This window comes from Bos javanicus, chromosome 5, assembly GCF_032452875.1.
Source record: "Bos javanicus breed banteng chromosome 5, ARS-OSU_banteng_1.0, whole genome shotgun sequence".
Lineage (NCBI taxonomy): Eukaryota > Metazoa > Chordata > Mammalia > Artiodactyla > Bovidae > Bos > Bos javanicus.
This window is the reverse complement of record NC_083872.1, coordinates 103,078,228-103,101,246: the sequence shown is the minus strand read 5'-3', so window position 1 is coordinate 103,101,246 and position 23,019 is coordinate 103,078,228. Positions and strand designations below refer to the sequence as shown.

The following is a 23,019-nucleotide window of genomic DNA, read 5'->3' as shown; positions in this document are numbered from 1 at the left end:
TTGAAATTGTACAAAGGCATAGAGATATTTCAAAGGGGAAAATATATTCTCTTCAAAAATGATCCGCTAATTGAATATCTTCATGGGATGGGGGGATGAACCATGATCCTGATTTCACATCATAAGTGCCATTCCCCTCATCCTCACCCTGAAGAAAAATCCCAGTCCATCAGGGTAGCTCAAATAAATGGTTATTCCCATATTAAATTTAATTATAAAACTGGTAGAAGAAAACATAAGAAACATTATTATGATTGTGGAGTAGGCAAACATTTCCTAAGTCAGATAAGACATTAACCATTAAAAAATGAGAAGTGATTTTCATTAAAATTAAAACTTTTTGATTTTTGAAAAAAAATTAAGACAATAAAATGGCATTCAACTAACAGGGAGAAGTTAATTGCAATACATAGTGAAGAGGAACTAAAAAGCTTCTTGATCAAAGTGAAAGAGGAGAGTGAAAAAGTTGGCTTAAAGCTCAACATTCAGAAAACGAATATCATGGCATCTGGTCCCATCACTTCATGGCAAATAGATGGGGAAACAGTGGAGACAGTGTCAGGCTTTATTTTCTGGGGCTCCAAAATCACTGTAGATGGTGATTGCAGCCATGAAATTAAAAGACTCTTACTCCTTGGAAGGAAAGTTATGACCAACCCAGATAGCATATTCAAAAGCAGAAACATTACTTTGTCAACAAGGTTCGTCTAGTCAAGGCTATGGTTTTTCCAGTAGTCATGTATGGATGTGAGAGTTGGACGGTGAAGAAAGCTGAGTGCTGAAGAACTGATGCTTTTGAACTGTGGTGTTGGAGAAGACTCTTGAGAGTCCCTTGGACTGCAAGGAGATCCAACCAGTCCATTCTAAAGGAGATCAGTCCTGGGTGTCTTTGGAAGGAATGATGCTAAAGCTGAAACTCCAGTACTTTGGCCACCTCATGCGAAGAGTTGACTCATTGGAAAAGACTCTGATGCTGGGAGGGATTGGGGGCAGGAGGAGAAGGGGACGACAGAGGATAAGATGTCTGGATGGCATCACTGACTCGATGGAGGTGAGTCTGAGTGAACTCTGGGGGTTGGTGATGGACAGGGAGGCCTGTCATGCTGCAATTCGTGGGGTTGCAAAGAGTCGGACACGACTGAGCAACTGAAATGAACTGATATCTAACAAAGGACTTGTAATAAGAATAAGTGAAAAATTTATAACAGAAAAATAAGTAAAGAACTATCCAGTTTAAACATGGGCAAGATATTAAGAAAGACACTTTCCCAAAGATGATATACAAATGGCCAATAAGTAAATGAAAAGATATCAAATATCATTAGCTATTAAAGAAATTCAAATTAAAGTATGACATATAAATTCACAAATTAGACTGGCTAGAATTAAGGAGACTGACAATTCCAAGTTTGGAGAAGGTTATTGATCCACTAGAACCTTTATACATTGCTTATGATAAAGTAAGAGAAAACAACTCTTAGCAACTCTATGTTACCCAAAATTTCTGTTACCCAAGAGGGATGAAAAGATATGTCCACAAAAAATTTAGGCAGAAAAGTCAGACATGTTTATTTAAAAGAGGTAAGATAGTACAAGCCACTCTATGCTGGGGTCCAGCCCCGGCTGATCCAGGGTATTCGAAGGAGAGACGGCATAGGCGACCTATTTATTTAAATATTTATCAAAGATATAAAGAGTAATAGGATGAGGATAGCTCAGTGAGGAAATTCAGTGGAGAAAAGAGGCTGAAATAAGGATAGCTCAGTGAGGAAGTTCAGTGGAGAAAAGAGGCTGAATAATTCAGCCAGAAGGTAAGAAAAAGAACGACATGGTGAGACCAAGTTTCAGTGAACAAGGCCCGCACTTTTTTTTCCAAAGTAGTTGTTATACCTTAAGTTATGCATAGAGGATAATGGGGGAAGGGGTAGAGTCATGCAGCAAGCCAGGCTTTCTTTCTGCAAACTTATCATATGCAAAAGCTTAGGTGATTTGCATCATCTTTTGCCCTGGAGGCCTGTTAACATTTTAAGGCCCTTTCTTCAGAAAACTTATTTTTCTCTAAAGGTGATTGGTCAGGAGCCACCCTCCAAAAGCATTAGATAAAGTTGCATTCCTACAGAGCAAAGGTGTGGTGGGCTATAACAAGAAAAAGAATTAACTCAAGGGTCCCAGGTTACAAACATTAAAGCTACTACTTACACCAATTATATTAATCAATACACTGCCAGGGACACAGCAGGTAAGGGATATGGAAACTTAGCAGCAAACATTGGCCCAACAAGTGAAAATCCCTTCACCAATACAATTTCTAATCAATCTTTTAACTACTCAAAAGAATCTGTGTTTAGACGGTTTAGAACACCTCCTGCCTCTCACAGTTGGGAGGCTCTGAACAATCACATGTGGCCGGAAAAACCTATTCAGGCAGGCTAGAGGATTTCCAAAGGAGTTTGTAGGTTGAAACACTGTCACACCCAGGAATTATTAACTGGAGCTGTAAGCTAACTCTTTTTCAGAGAGAGGTAGTGGGGGACAGCCCCCTGTAAAGTCAGAGGTGTAGCTGAAAGCACAAAGCAGAAAGTAGGCAGACTCTGGTTTTGGGGGTAGATGCTCGAGAATTTCCAGGGGGACCCCTGAGGCTCGATCCCGCCTTTGCGTATGCCGAGCCTCCTTCCTCATGACCTTTGTCATGGGCAGAGTTCCTCACGCTGGCTCCCAGCAGTGATAGAATTCCAGTTGAGCTATTCCAGATCCTGAAAGATGATGCTGTGGAAAGTGCTGCACTCAATATGCAATATGCAATATGCACTCAATATGCAATATGCTGGCTCCCGGCAACTCTAATTTTCTTTAGTGAAAGAAAGGAAAACTTTCTTTGGCATAGTCATACAATGTAAGACTTTAACAATAGAAAGAATAAGCTACTCATAAATCCAACTACACAGAAAATCTCAAAGCATGCTAAATGAAAGAAGCCATCTAAAAGGGATTCCATATTGTATGATTTTATTAAATTCTCAAAAAATACAACTAATCTATTATAATAAAAGACAGATCAGTATTTGCCTGGATCTGGGTTTGTGGGGCTTTTATTGGTTGCAAGAGGCACATAGGAACTTTGCGAATAATCCTATATATTCTGAATTTTAACTGTGATAATGGTTATGCTGGCATAGGCAATTGTCAAACTTATGAAAACATACTCAAAATATGTGTATTTTAATGCATGAAAATTATACCTCACTACAGAAGGTTTTGGAGAAGGAAATGGCAACCCACTCCAGTATTCTTGCCTGGGAAATCCCATGGATAGAGGAGACTGATGGGCTACAGCCCTTGAGGCCACAAAAGAGTCAAACATGACTTAGCTACAAAACAAATAACAGGAGATTTTACTATTTGTCTTTTGTTTTTAGCTTAATTCCACTTTAGTAAAAAAAAAAAAAAACATATTTTTAATTATTTTACCCTTTGAAAAAATTTTTGGATCTCACTTTTTGTATAATATATGATCAGCCTTGAAAAATGACCTATAAGTGCTTAGAATAAGGTGTATTCTCTAGTTTTGAGAGGTATGTTTGTTAAATCACCCCACTCAAATGTTCTAAATATTTAGTGACTGGCTTTGCTTGTTTTGCTCTATAGTTACTGAGACTGAAAAAAGGTGTTTCCGGTTACTGTTGCCGGGTAACAAAGTACTTCAAAATCTAGTCACTTACAGCAACCATTTTATTTTGCATAAATATCAACATATATTTTTCTTTCAGCCCCAATTGTATTTCCTCACTTCCTTTGAATCCTCATTGACAGCATTGCCCAAGCCCATTAGGCTTCTGCTAATAACCTCCTTCACCCCTTCTAGCTTCTGCCTGTTACTTTGTTCCAAAAGCAATGTCATGTGTTTTAGGTGGCATCCCAAATTTGGGCCATTATGGATAAAGATGCTATGCATATGCATATACAAGTTGTTCTGAAAACAAACACTTCAGTTGTCTTCAGTAAATACTTAAGCTAAGCTAAGTCGCTTCAGTTGTGTCCAACTCTGTGTGACCCCATAGATGGCAACCCACCAGGCGCCCCCGTCCCTGGGATTCTCCAGGCAAGAACACTGGAGTGGGTTGCCATTTCCTTCTGCAATGTAGGAAAGTGAAAAAGTGAAAGTGAAGTCGTTCAGTCGTGTCCGGCTCTTTGCGACCCCATGGACTGCAGCCTACCAGGCTCCTCTGTCCATGGGAGTTTCCAGGCAAGAGTACTGGAGTGGGGTGCCATTGCCTTCTCCAGTAAATACTTAGTAGTGTGGTAATTATAAGTGTTTGGTTACTATTGCTGCATAACCAAATTTCCAACAAAACTTACCATCCTAAAACCCCTTTTTACTTTTGCTCACGATTTCCTGGAGTTTGGAAAGGAATTTGGGAAGCGCTCTGATTTGTACTGTCTTGGAGTCTCATCAGGTTGTAGCCCAGTATCAGCTGGGCTGACATCATCTGAGGACACAACTGGGCTGCGGATACAAGATGGTTCATGAGGACAAGCCTGGCAACTGGAAGGTCACCTGGGTTGAACTGAGTGACCAGAGACCTGCATATGACCATCTCCACACGATGAGTGTCTCAACAGGGCAGACTTGCCCTAAAGCAAAAGTCCTCAGTGATTTCACAGGAGGCTGCATGCGTTTTCAGACCTAGTGCTGATAGTCAAGCAACTTTATCTTAACTCCCTTCTGTTACTACAGAGTCGGGCATGACTGGGAAGGCTTGGCATGCATTCATGCATTGGAGAAGGAAATGGCAGCCCACTCCAGTATTCTTGCCTGGAGAATCCCAAGGACAGAGGAGTCTGGTGGGCTGCCGTCAGACACGACTGAAGTGACTTAGCAGCAGCAGCAGCATTATAACTTACTAGGAATTCACAAAGGTCAGCAGAACTTCAAGAGAGGGAGACACATTCACTTCTCAGTGAATGTAACAGCAAAGATTATGTGCTGCTGTTCAGTCGCTCAGTCGTGTCCAATTCTTTTCTATCCCCTGGACTGCAGCACGCCAGGCTTCTCTATCCTTCACTATCTTCCGGTAACTCATGTCCCTCTGATCATTGCTATTTCTGCAGGAAACCAGACCCAGGTGCTGCCCCAGTGCAGCGACTCCCTTTCTGAACCAACAGGCTCTGCAGCCTCAGAGGAGAGTGCCCCCTACTGCTCAGGTGAGGGTCCTACAGGACAGAAGACGCTTCTCGTCCGCAGCCCCCCACCACCCCCACCCCTGCCTGGGTACCGCCCCATTGTCCAATTTCTCTCTCCTCAGACAGCAGACAGCTCCGCCTGGTAGATGGGGGCGGTCACTGCGCCGGGAGAGTGGAGATTCTTGACCAGGGCTCCTGGGGCACCATCTGTGATGATGGCTGGGACCTGGACGATGCCCACGTGGTGTGCAGGCAGCTGGGCTGTGGACAAGCCCTCAATGCCACGACATCTGCTCACTTCGGGGCAGGATCAGGACCCATCTGGCTGGACGACCTGAACTGCACAGGAAAGGAGTCTCACCTGTGGAAGTGCCCTTCCCGGGGCTGGGGGCAGCACGACTGCAGACACAAGCAGGACGCGGGGGTCATCTGCTCAGGTCTGGGCTGCACACTGTCCGCAGGAAGGGGGAGGGGTGTGGCCCTGGAAGAAAGGAGTCTGAGTCCTGAGGGATAGATGCTGAAAGGACCAGAGAAGAAGGCTTCCTCCCATGGAGCCTATGTTTCCAGCAGACGTGAAGACTAAGTGCTTTCACTTCCTTCTGCAGCAGCTGAGAGTCTGGTCCTTTGTTCTCAGCAGTGTTTCCTGGTAGAGCCGTTTCTTGCGGTTTCCACATGAAAGCAGGGCTCTCCTTCAGTTCCCTGTGGTAGTACAGTCTGGTGATCCTGTTGACATTGTAATGAAAGCACAGATTTACTCTGTTCAGTTCTATATCCTAGGAGTCTGACAAGGGTCTCCGTAGACCAACACCCCAGTGTCCACAGGGTTGCGTTCTTCCTGGAGGCCCTGGGGAGAACTCGTTTGCCAGTCTTTTCTGGTTCCTATGGCCTCATTCCTTGGCTTGGAGCCCATCTTCTTCTTCAGACAACATTCCCTCCCCTGACCATTCTTCAGTGTCTCATCTTCTTCTAACCACACTCAGGAAGAGTATTCCAATTTTAGGGATAATTAGATTGGGTTTATATGGTTAATTCATAATATTGCAGGTTAGTTTCACCATCCCAAGCTCCTAAGTTTCTTGTCTTAATAATGTCTGTAAAACCCCTTTTGAAATATAAGGCAACATTCACAGGATTGAAAGACTGGAACATAGACATTTGTGGGTTCACTGTTCTGCCTGTTTCTCCACTACCCACATCCCTTTCACATGCTCTTTTACAGGTTTTATCAGGAAACAAGGCTCAGGGCCCTTCCCTGCAGGTGCCTATGTTGGTCTTTCTCTCTGTTCGTATTCACTACATCATTGTGGTAGAAATAGAAAGACAGACATTAATGGACAAAGTCAAGTAAAAGGGAGACAGATTTCAGTCTTGTCACCTAGTGGGTATCTCCTCAGCTGGGTCAAGGGTGAGTGTTCACGATTTCTGGGAAAGAGGAAAACCCAGAGCACTGGGGGGAAAGCTCACTGTGTCCTGTCTCCTCTCTTTCAACCTTAGAGTTCCTGGCCCTCAGGATGGTGAGCGAGGACCAGCAGTGTGCTGGGTGGCTGGAAGTTTTCTACAACGGGACCTGGGGCAGTGTCTGCCGCAGCCCCATGGAAGACATCACTGTGTCCGTGATCTGCAGACAGCTTGGCTGTGGGGAGAGTGGAACCCTCAACACTATTGTTGGTCTCAGAGAAGGTTCTAGACCCCAGTGGGTAGATGGAATTCGGTGTCGGAGCACTGATACCTCTCTCTGGCAGTGTCCTTCTGACCCTTGGAATTACACTTCCTGCTCTCCAAAGGAGGAAGCCTATATCTCGTGTGCAGGTGACTTGCTGGCTGTTTCTCTGTGTCTGTCCCAACCCTGTAGGATGTCAGTAGTGAGATTTTATATTTTAAACTATCTAAGTGATGAGTTAAAGTTGGGTCCACAAAATGACGTTAGGATGGAGCTAATTTAATCCACATTTCAACCTTGTTATTTAGAGTTTTAATTTGGATATAATTCATATAACATTGTATTAGTTTCAGGTGTTAAATGTAAAGCTTATATATTTCTGTATATTGGTAAATGATCACCACAATAAGTCTAGTAATATCCATCACCATGTATCATTACAATTTTTTGATTATGAGGAGAATTTTTCTTACCAACTTTCAAGTATATAATACAGATTCATTGTAGTCACCATGCTGTACATTACATCTTCATGGAATTCACTTTAGAACTGCACGTTTGTACCTTTAGACTACCTCCACTTGTTTTGCCCACATCAATCCACCTCTGGCAACCACCAAACTGTTCTCTGCATCTCTGAACCCCCTTTTTTTGGTATTTGATTTAAGATTCCACATATAAATTAGATCATATGGTATTTATTTCACTTAGCATAATGCCCTCAAGGTTCATCCATGTTGCTACACATGGCAGGATTTTCTTCTTTTTGTTGGCTGGACATACGTACATATCACCATTTATCCATCAGTGAAGACTTACGTTGTTTGGCTATTGTAAATAATGCTGCAATGAACATTTGGTTGCACAGTTTTTTCAAGTTGGTATTTTGTTTCCTTCAGATAAATACCCAGAAGTGAAATTGATGAACCATATGACAGTTTTATTTTTAATTTTTGGAGAGCCTCAATACTGTTCTCCATAGGGGCTGCATCAACTCACATTCCCCCCTCCCTGCCCCGCCCAACTGTGCACAAGGTTTGCCTTTTCTCCGAGTTTTCACCAACTCCTGTTTTTTCTTGTCTTTTGGATAAAAGCCATTCTAACAGATGTGAGATATTACCCCATTATAGTTTGATTTGCATTTTTCTGACGACATAACATTGTGCGCCTTTTCATCTACCTCTTGGCCCTCTTTATGTCTTCTTTGAAAAAAAAATGTCTATTCAGGTCTTCTGCACATTTTTAATCAGATTGTCTGTTGGTTTGCTTTTGCTATTGAGATGTATGAATTCTTTAAGTATTTTGGATATTAACCCTTGTCAGAAATGTAATTTGCAAATATTTTCCCCAACTCCATAAATTACGTTTTCATTTTGTGACCCTTTCCCTTTGTTGTGCAGAAGTTTTTTAGCTTTCTGTAGTTTCAATGCTTATTTTTTCTCTTGTTGCTTTTGGCATCAAACCCAAAATATCCTCATGATGATTGATGTCAGGACCTTTTCACCCTAATTTTTCTTTAGGATTTTTAAAATAATTTTTAAAATTTATTTATTTTTGGCTGTGCTGGGTCTTTGTTGCTGCATGGGGTTTTCTCTAATTGCAGTGAGCAGGGCTACTCTTCATTGCATTGCACAGGCTTCTTATTGCAGTGGCTTCTTTTGTGGAGGAGAACAGGCTGGAGGGCACTGAGCTTCAGTAGTTGTGGCATGTGGGCTTGACAGTTGCCGTTCCCGGGCTCTAAAGCACAGGCTCAACAGTTGTGGTGAATGGGCTGAGTTGCTCCGTGGCATCTGGGATCTTCCTGGATCAAGGATCACACTTGAGTCTCCTGCATTGGTGGGTGGATTCTTTACCACAGCCACAAGGGAAGTCCCTCTTCTAGGATTTTTATGGCTTCAGGACTTATGATCAAAGTCTTTAATCCATTTTGAGTTAATTTTTGTGAATGGTGTAAGTTTTTCAGTTTCATTCTTTTGCGTGTAACCATCCAGCTTTCACAACACCATTTTTGAAGAGACAGTCCTTTCCCAATGCTATAATCTCTACTTTTTTGTCATAAATTAATTGACCACATATATTTGGGTTTATTTCTGGGATCTCTATTCTGTTCCAGTGATTTTTGTGTCCATTTTTTATAGCAATACCATACTGTTTGATTAATACAGCTTTGTAATATAGTTTGAAATCAGGAAGCACGACCCTTCTGTCATTCTGTCTCAAGATTTCTTTGGCTATTCACTTTTTTTGTGTGGTTCCACACAAATTTCAGAATTCTTTGTTCCATATTTGTGAAAATTTTCATTGAAATTTGGATAAGGATGGTAGCAATCTGTAGGTTGCTTTGTGTAGTGTGATCATTTTAACAATATTAGGTCTTCCAATCCATGAGTGCAGAATATCTTTCAATTTATTTGTGCCTTCTTTAATATCTTTCACAATGTGTTAAAGTTTTCAACAGTGTCTCAGTTTTGACTCTTCCTTTCAGATTTGGATGTTCTTATTTTCTTTTGCTTGCTTGATGATTCTGACTAGAACTACCAAAACTATGTTGAATAAAAGTGATGAGAGTAGGCATTTTTGCCTTGTGTTTGACCTCAGAAGAAAAGCTTTCAGCTTTTTACAGTTGAGTAGGATGTTTGCTGAGGGTTTGTCATATGATATTTATTTTGTTGAGGTATAATCCCTTTATATCTACTTTGTAAAGACCTTTTGTATCATAAACAGCTGTTGAATTTTGTCAAATATTTGTTCTTCATGTGTTGAAAGGGTATGATTTTTGCCTTTATCTTATTTGGTATATCACCTTGATTTAATTTGTGAATATTGAACCATCCTTGCATCCTTGTTGGTCTTGGTGTTGTTATTATTATTGTTGTTCAGTCATTAAGTTGTGCCTGATACTTTGTGATCCAATGGACTATAGCTAGCGAGGCTCCTCCGTCTTAGATTTCCCAGGCAAGAATACTGGAGTGGGTTGTCCAGTATTATTGAATTTGGTTTTCTAATATTTTGTTGAGGATTTTTGCATCTATATTTATTTGGGATATTAGCCAGTATTTTCTTTTCTTGTGGTGTCCTTGTCTGGTTTTGGTATCAGGATAATCTCGGCCTCATAAAATGGCTTTGTAAGTGTTCCTTTCATCCTTTTTGGAAGAGTTTAAGAGGGCTCCAGTGCCTTATACCATTACACTGGGAATTGGAATTTCAACAAAAATTGTTGGTGGGGTGACAAATAGGCAAACCATAGCACCTTACTTCCTTCAACATTTCTCTCTCTCTTATTCCCCACCTTCCACACACACCCCATTCAGGTATACCTTGAATGATATGTTGGGCATTGCCTGAAATCTACAAATGAGATAATGAGATAGATTAAAGTAAATGAGATAGATATTTCAAAAGCAGAGATTTGTCCCTTTCCTTGCCTCTGTTTCTTCATCTCTTTTGTCTTTTCATTCAAAGGCCAAAGTAGTGTTAAACTATTGGACTTTTATTTATGATATTTTTTCAACAATAAAGCACCATAAAATGGGTTGTGGTGAAGTCTCTAACCCTGAAAGTGAGCAATCACCTCACAGAGGCCCTGCCATCATTTTTTGAGAGGTTCTCTGCATGAAGAGGGTAGCAAGTTTGGTAGGATGATGTGGAAAGAATACACAAGTTCTCATATTTTATGACAAGAGCCATTTACACTTCCATTTTCTTGTGTTTTTTGAACTTATGTGTATTTCTTTCACTTACAATTCTTTTGTGTCTTTTTGGGGTTAATTTTGCTTCCTCTAAATACAAATCTTTCTTAGAAAATTTATTTGAGTTTACTGCACACATTTCTGCCTTACTAGGTAGCTATTTGTTTTTTTTTTTTTCCCCCTGACTTTTACTATATATTCCCTTTTTAAAGAGTTTTCTCTCTTTATAGCAATCTTTGCTTGACCAATGTCATACTGAATAACACATAACAGTAGCTTAGAATTTATTTAATAATTGTGTATTGAAAATTGCATAAGTGGGGCTTCCCGGGTGGTCCAGCAGTTAAAAATCCACCTGTCAATGCAGAGGACATGAATCTGATCTCCCATCCAGGAAGTAGTAAAGAACCTGCCTGCCAGTGCAGAAGATATAAGAGATGCAGGTTTGATCCCTGGGTCTGGAAGATTCTCTGGAGGAGGGCATGGGAACTCACTCCAGTATTCATGCCTGGAGAATCCCATGAACAGGTGAGCCTGGCAGGCTACAGTCCATTGGGTCACAAGAGTTGGACACGACTGAAGAAACAGCACACACATGCACACACCCCAGGAAGATTTCATATGCCATGGAAGAACTAAGCCTGTGCACCACAACTAGAGAAAGCCCACGTGCAGCGCCAACACCCAGTACAGCCAAAAATAAATTTAAGAAAAGCTTTTTAAAAATCACATAAGTGGAAATTTGAATATAAATTAATTCTGTGCTTATGTACTAATTATTTTTTATATGCACCATTATCAGAAAACATCACTATTAATTTATATTTGCTTTACTATTTTGCTGATTACCATGAATTTAAAGAAATTCTATTTCACTGAATTTTATTTGTCTACATATTCATTCAATAAATATTTATCAAGCCCCATCATGGTATTTAGAAAAGCTTCTCCATGCATTCTTGTTGAACGGTGAATGTGCAATCACCATCCTAATAGCAGAAACATTGGGTAAATAAGATATGCAAGGTCCTTGCTCTAGTGGAACTTTCATTCAGGGGTATATATGTGTGTGTATTTGTCGTGGAATGTGGACATGATAAACAAGTAAATACTTAAAGGTATTTCAGATAAGATATCTTCCATCATTGTTTATATTTTTTCTCTAGAATGTTTAAAATTTCATTTATTTATAGGAACTCTCTACAAATTAACACCACTTACTGCTTTTCTTAAATACTTCTGAAAGTACCCCATTTTTTGCATATGTCTTTAGGGTTGTGTATGTGGTGTGGTTATATGATCAAATATACTATGTTTTACTTTTATGAATTCTGCCTTTAATGCAGTGTTTCAGATGCCATTCTTCATCTCAAAATAGCTTTTAATCAGATTATTTTCTTTGAGGATATAGGAGTTTTTTGTTGTTGTTTTTTTTTACAAAAAATTCTTTTTTTTTTTTTAACTTTACAATATTGTATTGGTTTTGCCATATATCGAAATGAATCCGCCACAGGTATACATGTGTTCCCCATCCTGAACCCTCTTCCCCACTCCCTCCCCATACTATCCCTCTGGGTCGTCCCAGTGCACCAGCCCCAAGCATCATATTATTTTCTTCAAATAATTTTATAATTTGAGTAAAGAATATCTATAACCTTAAGTTCAGTTCAGTCGCTCAGTCAAGTCCGACTCTTTGCGACCCCATGAATTGCAGCATGCCAGGCCTCCCTGTCCATCACCAACTCCCAGAGTTCACTCAGACTCACATCCATCAAGTCAGTGATGCCATCCAGCCATCTCATCCTCTGTTGTCCCCTTCTCCTCCTGCCCCCAATCCCTCCCAGCATCAGAGTCTTTTCCAATGAGTCAACTCTTCACATGAGGTGGCCAAAGTACTGGCGTTTCAGCTTTAGCATCATTCCTTCCAAAGAAATCCCAGGGCTGATCTTCAGAATGGACTGGTTGGATCTCCATGCAGTCCAAGGGATTCTCAAGAGTCTTCTCCAACACCACAGTTCAAAAGCATCAATTCTTTGGTGCTCCGCCTTCTTCACATTCCAACTCTCACATCTATACATGACCACAGGAAAAACCACAACCTTGACTAGACAGACCTTTTTTTGGCAAAGTAATGTCTCTGCTTTTGAATGTGCTATCTAGGTTGGTCATAACTTTCCTTCCAAGGAATAAGCGTCTTTTAATTTCATGGCTGCAGTCACCATCTGCAGTGATTTTGGAGCCCAGAAAAATAAAGTCTGACACTGTTTCCACTGTTTCCCCATCTATTTCCCATGAAGTGATGGGACCAGATGCCATGATCTTCGTTTTCTGAATGTTGAGATTTAAGCCAACTTTTTCACCCTCCTCTTTCACTGTAATCAAGAGGCTCTTTAGTTCCTCTTCACTTTCTGCCATAAGGGTGGTGTCATCTGCGTATCTGAAGTGATTGATATTTCTCCTGGCAATCTTGATTCCAGCTTGTTTTTCTTCCAGTCCAACATTTCTCATGATGTACTCTGCATATAAGTTAAATAAGCAGAGTGACAATATACAGCCTTAACATACTCCTTTTCCTCTTTGGAAACAGTCTGTTGTTCCATGTCCAGTTCTAACTGTTTCTTCCTGACCTGAATACAGATTTCTCAAGAGGCAGGTCAGGTGGTCTGGTACTCCCATCTCTTGAAGAATTTTCCAGTTTATTGTGATCCACACAGTCGAAGGCTTTGGCATAGTCAATAAAGCAGAACTAGATGTTTTTCTGGAACTCTCTTGCTTTTTCCATGATCCAGCGGATGTTGGCAATTTGATCTCTGGTTCCTCTGCCTTTTCTAAAACCAGCTTGTACATCAGGAAGTTCACGATTCACGTATTGCTAAAGCCTGGTTTGGAGAATTTTGAACACTACTTTACTAGCATGTGAGATGAATCTATAACCTTACTGAATCTGAATTTATTTTACTGTGTGTGATGTTGTAATATCATCAACATATACAAATTACATTTTAGATACCTGATAATTTAGTTCCTCACCAAATAAATATACATTATTTCATGATTTCATGGATATGACACCAAAAGAACAGGCAAAAATAGACAATTTGCAACATATATAAGGAAATCCTAAAACTCAAGTGCAAAACAACAACAAGAAAAAAAGCATAATAACCCAATTAAAAAATTAACCAGAGACTTGAATGGACAGTTCTCCAAAGAAGATATAGAAATAGCCAATAGGTATAGGAAAATATGCTCAACATTATTAGTCATCAGGGAAATGTAAATCAAAACCATAAGAGATATCATTTTACACCTCTCAAAATGGCTATGATTTAAAAAAAAAGAATAAGTGTTGGCAAGGTTGTGGAGAAATTGAATATCTTCTGAGTATTTATCCACATTAGATATGTAAATTTAATCTCAATAAAACTATGACCAAAAATTTTGTATGATTTATAGTGACATTTCTTCACTCTTGGTATTGTTAACTTCATTTTCTCTTTGTTCTCGTTAGTATTGCTCAGTGGTTATCAGTTTTCAAGGAGCCATGTTTGAAAGGTTTTCCTCTGTTTTCTCTATCATGCTTACCTTGGGCTTCCCTGGTGGCTCAGCAGTAAAGAATCCACTTGCAATGCAGGAGACCACCTGCAATGCAGGAGACCACCTGCAACACAGGAGATGCAGGTTCAATCTCTGGGTTAAGAAGATTCCGTGGAGAAGGAAACGGCAACCCTCTCCAATATTCTTTCCTAAAATCCCATGGACAGAGGAGCCTGGTGGGCCACAGTCCATGGAGTCGCAAGAGTAGGACTTGACTTAGGGGCTAAACCACCATCACTACCACCATGCTTACCTTCTTTTTTAAAATTAATTTTTGTTCTTTTCTTTGTTAATCCCAACTTCTGTATCCTTTAAGCTTTATTTTCTCTTCTCCTAGTTTCTTAAATAGAAGCTTACATGTTTTTTCATTTTCAGCCTTTCTTCTTTTCTAAATCTAAAGTATAAATTTCCCTTAAGCACTACTTTAGTTGCATTAGAAGAATTTAGTTATATCATATCTTTGCTATCACTATTTCACAATATTTTCTAAGGTTTAAATTTATTCCCAGACCCAGGTACTGTTTTGGAAGGGTGTTGCTTAATTTCTCCAAATAAGGATGGCTAACCGTATTTTCTTATTAATTCTTAATTTAATTACACTGTGGCCAGAGTAAATACTCTGTATAGATTCAGTTATCTGAAGGTTTTGGTCCTACCATATGGTCATTTTTGATAAATGTTCCTAGTGCATTTACAATAATGTGAATTCTTTCATCATTGGGTGCATTGCTCTTTATATGTTATTTAGCTAAATGTGTTGATTGTGGTGTTTTACATCTACTATAGTCTTCCTTCTTTTTTGTATGCCTGGCCTGCATGGTATTGAAAAAGATTTGTTAAAGTTCCCCCAGGTTGACTGTTATTTTATCTATTTCTTCTTTTCATTCTGTCAAGTATTATTCTGTATTTCAAAGCTATGTTTCAATATCTTCCCTGGATTCTGATATCTGTAATATCTTTATTAAGGGCGTACCACTGTATAATCATGAAAATATTCTCTTTAACTAAATTAGCACATCTTCCCTTAAAATCTCCTTTCTGTGACCTTGCTATAGCTACTGCAGCTTTCTTATAGTTAGTATTCACATGTGTCCAGGCTTGCTAAGTCGTTTCAGTCATGTCCAACTCTTTGCTAAGGACTGTAGCCAGCCAGGCTCCTCTGTCCATGGGATTCTCCAAGCAAGAATACCGGAGTGGGTTGCCATGCCCTCCTCCAGGAGATCTTCCTGACCTAGGGATTGAACCCATGTCTCATATGTCTCCTACATTGGCAGTCAAGTTCTTTACCACTAGCACCACCTGGGAAGCCTAGTATTCACATAATATATACGTTTTCCCCATCATTTTACTTTTGACCTTCCTTGGCTCTCATATACAATGTGAGTATCTTGCAGGTAGCATTTACACAAATTTTGTTGGTTTATCAGTTAGTGCTACTGCTGCTAAGTCGCTTCAGTCGTGTCCGACTCTGTGCGACCCCATAGACAGCGGCCCACCAGGCTCCCCCGTCCCTGGGATTCTCCAGGAAAGAACACTGGAGTGGGTTGCCATTTCCTTCTCCTTATCAGTTAGTAGAGGGGCTTTAATTTGAAGTATCTAATCCATTGTAATTAGATTGCAAGTCCAATTACTGATATTGTTGGGTTAGTATCTACCATTTCCTTTTTTTAAAATTAAATTTATTTATTTTAATTAGAGGCTAATTACTTTACAATATTGTTTTTGGTTTTGCCATACATCAACATGAATCCACCACGGGTGTACATGTGTTCCCAATCCTGAACTCCGCTCCCACCTCCCTCCCCATACCATCCCTCTGGGTCATCCCAATGCAGTATTCCATTTCCTTTTAATTGACCCATGTGCTTCATGTTCCTTTTTCTCTCCTTTTTTTCTTTCTTTGGTATTAAAAAAATTTATTCCAGATTTTCCTTTGATTTTTTGCAGCTTTACTAGATGTGGAGGTTTTCATAGACTTCTATCCATTTAAAAAATTCTTAATTATTATATCTTCAAATATTACTTCTGCTGCACTGTCTCTGTTTCTCTTCTCCTCCTATTCCCCCTCTTTTTCCTTCTCGTCCTTCTCTTTTTCCTCCTCATCTCTCAACTCTTGGATTCCTCTAAGACACTAATTCTGTGTTCAGTTCTGTCTAAAATTCTTTTAAACCTATTCATTCAGTTCTTAATTCTACATATTTTATTTTCAGTTGGCAACTGTTCCTTTGATTTTCTTATAGTTACAATTATTTGTTAACATTTTTCACCTATTGATTCTTTCCTTTCCTCTTTTCCCCCTAAACACATTGTTCATAGTTAAAATCCTTATCTGCTAACTCCAGCATATCTAGCATGTGTGTCTCTGCCTTCTCTTACCTTCCTTTTTTCAATTTTTAAATTTGTCATGTCATCCATCTGTTTACATACCATGCAATTTTTAACTGAATGAGAAAAATGATGCATAAGAAAATAAGATATCCCAGATACATTTTCTAACACCTGAAAGGATTAATATTCTGTTTTGTTAAGCAAGTGGGAGAAGGGGTTCAGACAACCCAGATGTCTAAATACTAGCTAGGGTTGAGCTGTAACAAGTCTGGGTTGCAGTATTTGTAGCACTCAGTCTACGTCTGATTTCTCTGCCCCTGTGTTATGGGCTTTTAGAGTTTATAATTGAAAACCTGAATGTTTTGGTAGCTCAGCAGTCAGGGGAATGAAGGAATATCCACTCTTTCCAAGGTGTTTGACACAGTTCTTTGGCCTCCTGTCATTGACAGCGTGTTTACTGGGCAGATATTTGAGGAGAAAATCTGCTATATGAGAGAGGCTCTCAAGTCTCCAGTTTTGTCACTGCAGCACCAGGTAACCCCCAAGTCATGCAGGCTTCTCTGTCACACTTTGATCCATTAACCCAGGCAACAAATTGGGAAATTCCCATAGAGAAAGAGAAGCTTCAGATCCTTGGTTAACAATGAAATGATCTCCATTCTTTAGAATTTTAGCATGTCTAGTTCATATTGTGTCCACAAATGTCTAATATCTTCATTTTTTATCTAACATTTTATAGCATTTAAAGTTGTATCCAGCAGACCACTGGCCTGCTGTGAACCCCTCCATTGGAACCCTTCTTCATGAAAGTATAAAATTCTAAATTTTATTCTCTACTTCATCATTCACTTAAAATGCAACACTGAATAGACATCATTTAACCTTTCTTTACATTACTTTTTATGTATTAAAGAAGAACAACGCAGTGAGTCTGTCAGTATCGTTTGTTCAGATGCTTTCAGAGCAAGAATTTAACCTATTTCTGCTCTATAGTAAAGTTATAAATGCATAATATTTTCCCCCTGGAGAACAAATAACCCCTAACTTTGAATAATAGCGATTCCTGACACAAAGTGCAAGAAAAGATAATATTTACTTGAGAGAAGAAGCAGCATTCCAAGATTCCCAGTGGAATCTGGTCAATGTCAGTCAATATCACCTGAGACATTTCTCGTGCAAGGTTGCCCAATCCACTCAAAGAGATCACATTTTCTTAAAACAAAGTATCCAGATCTGGAGTCTGAAGCTTAGAGCCATCAGTGAAATATTCTGGGGCAAACCAAGACATCTCAAGGTCCATTTGTTTTTCAATTCTGCGTGACTGTACCAAGGAGAATGATTCTAACGATAGAGGATTCATGGCTGCTACCTAGGGCTTCTGATGAGGCCGGGTCCTGACTCCATTTCCTTTAATCTAATCCCTTTAGCTCTCAGGTCAAGGGCACCAATGTGTGTGTGATTTATAAGGAATCCATTAAGCAGCCAGCCCATACCTGTGACTCTGAACTCATTCAATTGCTCCTGGTAGAGATTAACATTTCTTTTAAGTCTTTCTCAGATGCTGTGCAGAACTCTACAAATCAGAGGTTAACACTTCTGTCTCACCCTACTCAGTAGTGTAATATTTCCTGTTTTTGCCCATTTTCAATGTTATTATTCTCTTATCACTGCTGTAAGAAACCAGACTCAGGTGCTGCCCCAGTGCAATGACTCCCTGTCAGAACCAGGGGACTCTGAAGCCTCAGAGGAGAGCGCCCCCTACTGCTCAGGTGAAGGTCCCACAGGACAGAAGACCTTTATCCCCCTTGTCAATGCCCCATTGTCCCATTTCTGTCTCCTCAGACAGCAGACAGCTCCGCCTGGTGGACGGAGGAGGTCTCTGCGCCGGGAGAGTGGAGATCCTTGACGAGGGCTCCTGGGGCACCATCTGTGATAACGGCTGGGACTTGGACGATGCCCGCGTGGTGTGCAGGCAGCTGGGCTGTGGAGATGCCCTCAATGCCGTGGGGTCTGCTCACTTTGGGGAAGGATCAGGGCCCATCTGGCTGAACGCATTGGACTGCAGAGGAAAGGAATCCCACGTGTGGAAGTGCCCTTCCTGGGGCTGGGGACTGCACAACTGCAGTCATGAGAATGATGCAGGAGTCGTCTGCTCAGGTATGGTCAGTGTATTACCCTGTGATGGCAGAATGAAAAGTGCCATGGAAGCTGGTGTCTGATCACTGGGGCAATAGGATATAGATGGGCTAGAGAGGACTGACAGACCCATCCTCCGTGAATGCACAAAGCTTCTGTGGGTGATGTGCTTCATTTACTTTCCTGCTGTAAGTCTCTGCTATTTCTTCTCCAGTGATCTTACTGACATAGTAGATTAAACTATTCCAATGAAAACTGATCTTCATAATGAAGATGAAGATCAATCACATGAGACAGGAATTGATGGATTTGTGCCAAATTGCAAGTCTCTTTTGAAATTTTAGATGTAAATATTCATAGGCCTTTGCAGGTAAGACCAGAGAACTTTGGATGAAGTGCTCTGAGTGATAGGTTCTCCTTTGATTGTTACTATCAGAGATTCTCTGCCCATTTTTTCTTTTAAGACATCTGTATAGGCCAAAACTTTGGAAGAACACTTAGCCATACACTGACAAGTCAAAAGTGGAAGTAATACAATTTCTGTGTTTTATGGTAAGAAATTATATAGTTTATACCTGATGACTTCAATGATTTAAGAGAATTGAATTTGGGGGTTTGTTTGATATGAATAGGAGTAATGGGACAGATGTAATTTTTGAAGAAGGTAGAAGAGAGTTATGGCAGCTGGGAGGGAGAGGGACTGTAATAGGAACTGCAAAGGCACATGTGGGGTGTTCTGAGCAGCACTGATGGTCCAGGAGTGGTGTGGAGGATGCTGTGTGTGCCTAAGAAAGAAGGATGTCTGTACAGCAAGAGACCAGAGAAGGATATATTTTTATTATATTTAATATCCTTATCAACTGACATCAGCCTTCTATTCCACAAACTTTCTCGCAGTTTTCACACACATAATCTCCCACACAAATTTTAAAATCAAATAGAAAACAAAAAAAGTCTTAATTTGTCTCAGAAGAGTCTATCCTTATGTGTATAAGACTTTTTTGATTATTCAGTGTATATTTGAACATTTAACATATATCAGGGTACATAAAACAGCATATAACAAATATTTCTTTCATGTTCTGCCTAATCTATAATCTTCGGGGTTAATATAGCAACTAAAAAGTGTTGACTGAAAATGCCTTAATTAGAATGTGTTGCCTATGAGCAAACTCCCAACCAGACCAGACTAGAAGTTCTAACCTGTGTCTCTCTGGGGAGATGAGAGTGATAAATAATAAAAGGCAAGCAGACCATCTTCTCTCTCACCATTGTATAAGTAGTCAAGCTGATCCTTCAAGTCTTTAATTTCTTTTAGGTCTTTTCTGTTCTTTCCTGTTTTTCTGTAGTAGATTTTTATTTTGTTAGAATATTCTTTCTGAACCTTCAAAGTTCACATATTTATATAATCAGAATCCTTTACCAGAAAGAATTTCACCATATACATAAATTATCATGAGCATACTTTGAAACCAGACAAGTGTGTTAAATAAAGTGTTTTATGTTGTGGGTTTCTTTTTTATTTGGATTACCTTCCTCTACCCAAAATATGGTCCCTGAAGTTCAAACCATGATCATGAGTTTTTTCTTTGGTCTCTCTCTCAGTTTCATACCCCATCCACTCCCCATTTAACCCACCACACACCCTACCTCACTCCACTCCTACAGAAGTTCTTCCCGTTCAGAATTTCCTTTGCACCCATTTGTGGTTCTTAAGATTGTTTTCTCTTGTCTGCAGTGGGAGAAATGGGAAAGGTGGCAGGGTGAAGTGGTTGATGGGAGGAGCACAGGGGATAAAATGTGTCAAAAACTTGTTGGACAAATATTTCCCCCAAATATTCTATCTTTCATCCATATTGAGGCTTTTGCAATTTGAAAATTTCTAAATTATGTATGGCTAATTTGCTCTCTGGGCTTCCCTCATAGCTCAGTTGGCAAAGAATCCACCTCCAGTGCAGGAGACCCCAGTTAGACCCCTGGATTGGGAAGATCCACTGGAGAAGGGATAGGCTATCCACTCCGGTATTCTTGGGCTTCCCTTGTAGCTCAGTTGGTAAAGAATCTGCCTGCAATGTGGGAGACCTGGGTTCGATCCCTGGGTTGGGAAGATCCCCTGGAAAAGGGAAAGGCTACCCACTCCAGTATTCTGGCCTGGAGAATTCCATGGACTGTATAGTCCATGGGATCTCAGAGAGTCAGACATGACTGAGTGACTTTCACTTCACTTCACTATTTGCCTTCTGCTCTCTTCCTCTCTTTCTTTATAGCATGGTAGCTATTTCTCAAGAACCCAAATAGGAAAGGAAAAAATAGCATATAGACAGGATTAAAATACTTTAACTCATCTTCACTCTTTAGCATTTCCTAAAGTTCACATGTCTGCTGCTGCTACTGCTGCTAAGTCGCTTTAGTCGTGTCCGACCCTGTGCGACCCCATAGACGGCAGCCCACCAGGCTCCCCCGTCCCTGGGATTCTCCAGGCAAGAACACTGGAGTGGGTTGCCATTTCCTTCTCCAATGCATGAAAGTGAAAAGTGAAAGTGAAGTCGCTCAGTCATGTCCGACTCTTAGCGATCTCATGGACTGCAGCCTACCAGGTTCCTCCGCCCATGGGATTTTCCAGGCAAGAGTACTGGAGTGGGTTGCCATTGCCTTCTCCATCACATGTCTAGTATGAAGTAATTAAAAACCTCAGCTGTTTTACATGCTCCCACTGAGAACTCACTCTCTCCCAGGTTCTTTGATAAATTCTAAGCTTTCAAGAAAGATGGCTATGACCAGCCCCTTCTCCTATGACTCTGAGCTTTCTTCCTATCCAAACTGATTTCTGGACAACTTTCCAAAATCAGGTCACCTAAGAAATTCTTGGAATTTTTCACTGTGAAAAATTTTAAGAAACATGTGTGAAATCTTGTTATAATGTCTAGCTTTCCTCCTGTTAAGCCAGAAGTCTGTCTACTGTCATTGAGCACTCACAGATCCAGCCTGCGTGATTTTCCTTATCTTCAGAGACTTAAGTGTTGTTTCCTGAGAGAAAACTGGCCAGTATTCTGGCCCCAGAAATCTCAGGATGGCCCTCTAACCTTGTGTGGCACTTAGTCCTCTAACCTCTTGAGGCCCATGGATCTACTTCACTCTGGGTTAGTACAGCTCTGAACCTGAGCCTGGTGCCCACTACAGAGCAGTATCCTTGGGCTCTGTAGTTTCCAGGCCTCTAGATGAGAAATTCACATCCCTAATTAACCTCAAAATGCATGTTTTTGGAAATCAGCCATTTCAAACTGACCCTGAAAATCCTTCAGGGTTTCTTTTCAGAAACTTGGTCTTGAAAATACTTGCTCATGAAATTCTGAAAATAACTGTCCAATTCTCTTTCCAGGCACCACTCCTGGAAAAGAAAAATTTTCACATTATTGCCTGTGACATTGTTTCCAATTGCCAAACCAGGTCTATGGGCACTCACTGGATTTCTTGTTGTTGTTTTCTTAGGATTTGTGCGTCTGGTTGGAGACGATGGACCCTGCTCAGGACGAGTAGAAGTACGTCCTGGAGAAGACTGGACCCCAGTGTCTGATGGAAACTTCACACTCCCCACTGCCCAAGTCATCTGTGCAGAGCTGGGGTGCGGCGAGGCTGTGTCTGTTCTGGGACACAAGCTCTTCAGAGAGTCTGATGGCCAGGTCTGGGCTGAAGAGTTCAGGTGTGAGGGGAAGGAACGTAAGCTCTGGTGGTGCCCCAGAGTGCCTTGTCCAGGGGGCACTTGTCACCACAGTGGAGCTGCTCAGGTTGTTTGTTCAGGTGAGATGCAGGTCAGGACTAACCTCCCTGCACACTCTGTTCAGGTGAGAAAGTCATGTGATTTTGCTGAAACTCTGTCTTCTTCTACCAGCATACTCAGAAGTCCGACTCATGACAAATGGCTCCTCTCAATGTGAGGGGCAGGTGGAGATGAAGATTTCTGGACAATGGAGAGTGCTCTGTGCCTCCCACTGGAGTCTGGCCAATGCCAATGTTGTCTGTCGTCAGCTCGGCTGTGGAGTCGCCATCTCCACCCCCAGAGGACCACACTTGGTGGAGAGAGGTGATCAGATCTCAACAGTCCGATTTCACTGCTCGGGGGCAGAGTCCTTCCTGTGGAGTTGCCCTGTGACTGCCTTGGGTGGTCCTGACTGTTCCCATGGCAACACGGCCTCTGTGACCTGCTCAGGTAAGAGACAGGGAAGGGCTATTGGTACTTAGGATGCTCCTGGAGTGAAATGTCCCCAAGAGCAGAGAGTGAGGGAAAACTGGCTTTGGAAGATATTTCATGATGAAATATGGTGCTCCTCATTGTTCACTCATTTTTCAGGTTAGGGCAAGAAGTGTGAAGGGGAATAATATATTTTAAAGCAACATTGTTATTGACATATGATCATAGAAGACAGTGTA

The 23,019-nt window shown here is 40.8% G+C and overlaps 1 protein-coding gene across 1 annotated transcript in view; it reads left to right on the top strand.

Annotated features, from left to right (window-relative positions):
- LOC133248200 (antigen WC1.1-like) overlaps positions 1–23,019 on the top strand; it is a 62,232-nt gene that overhangs the window by 26,561 nt on the left and 12,652 nt on the right. The window contains exons 5-10 of the mRNA XM_061418020.1: positions 5,110–5,202; positions 5,304–5,618; positions 6,676–6,990; positions 18,298–18,612; positions 22,081–22,389; positions 22,481–22,798. Of these exons, the coding sequence (XP_061274004.1) occupies positions 5,110–5,202; positions 5,304–5,618; positions 6,676–6,990; positions 18,298–18,612; positions 22,081–22,389; positions 22,481–22,798 (1,665 nt within the window). The remainder of the gene's footprint in view (positions 1–5,109; positions 5,203–5,303; positions 5,619–6,675; positions 6,991–18,297; positions 18,613–22,080; positions 22,390–22,480; positions 22,799–23,019) is intronic.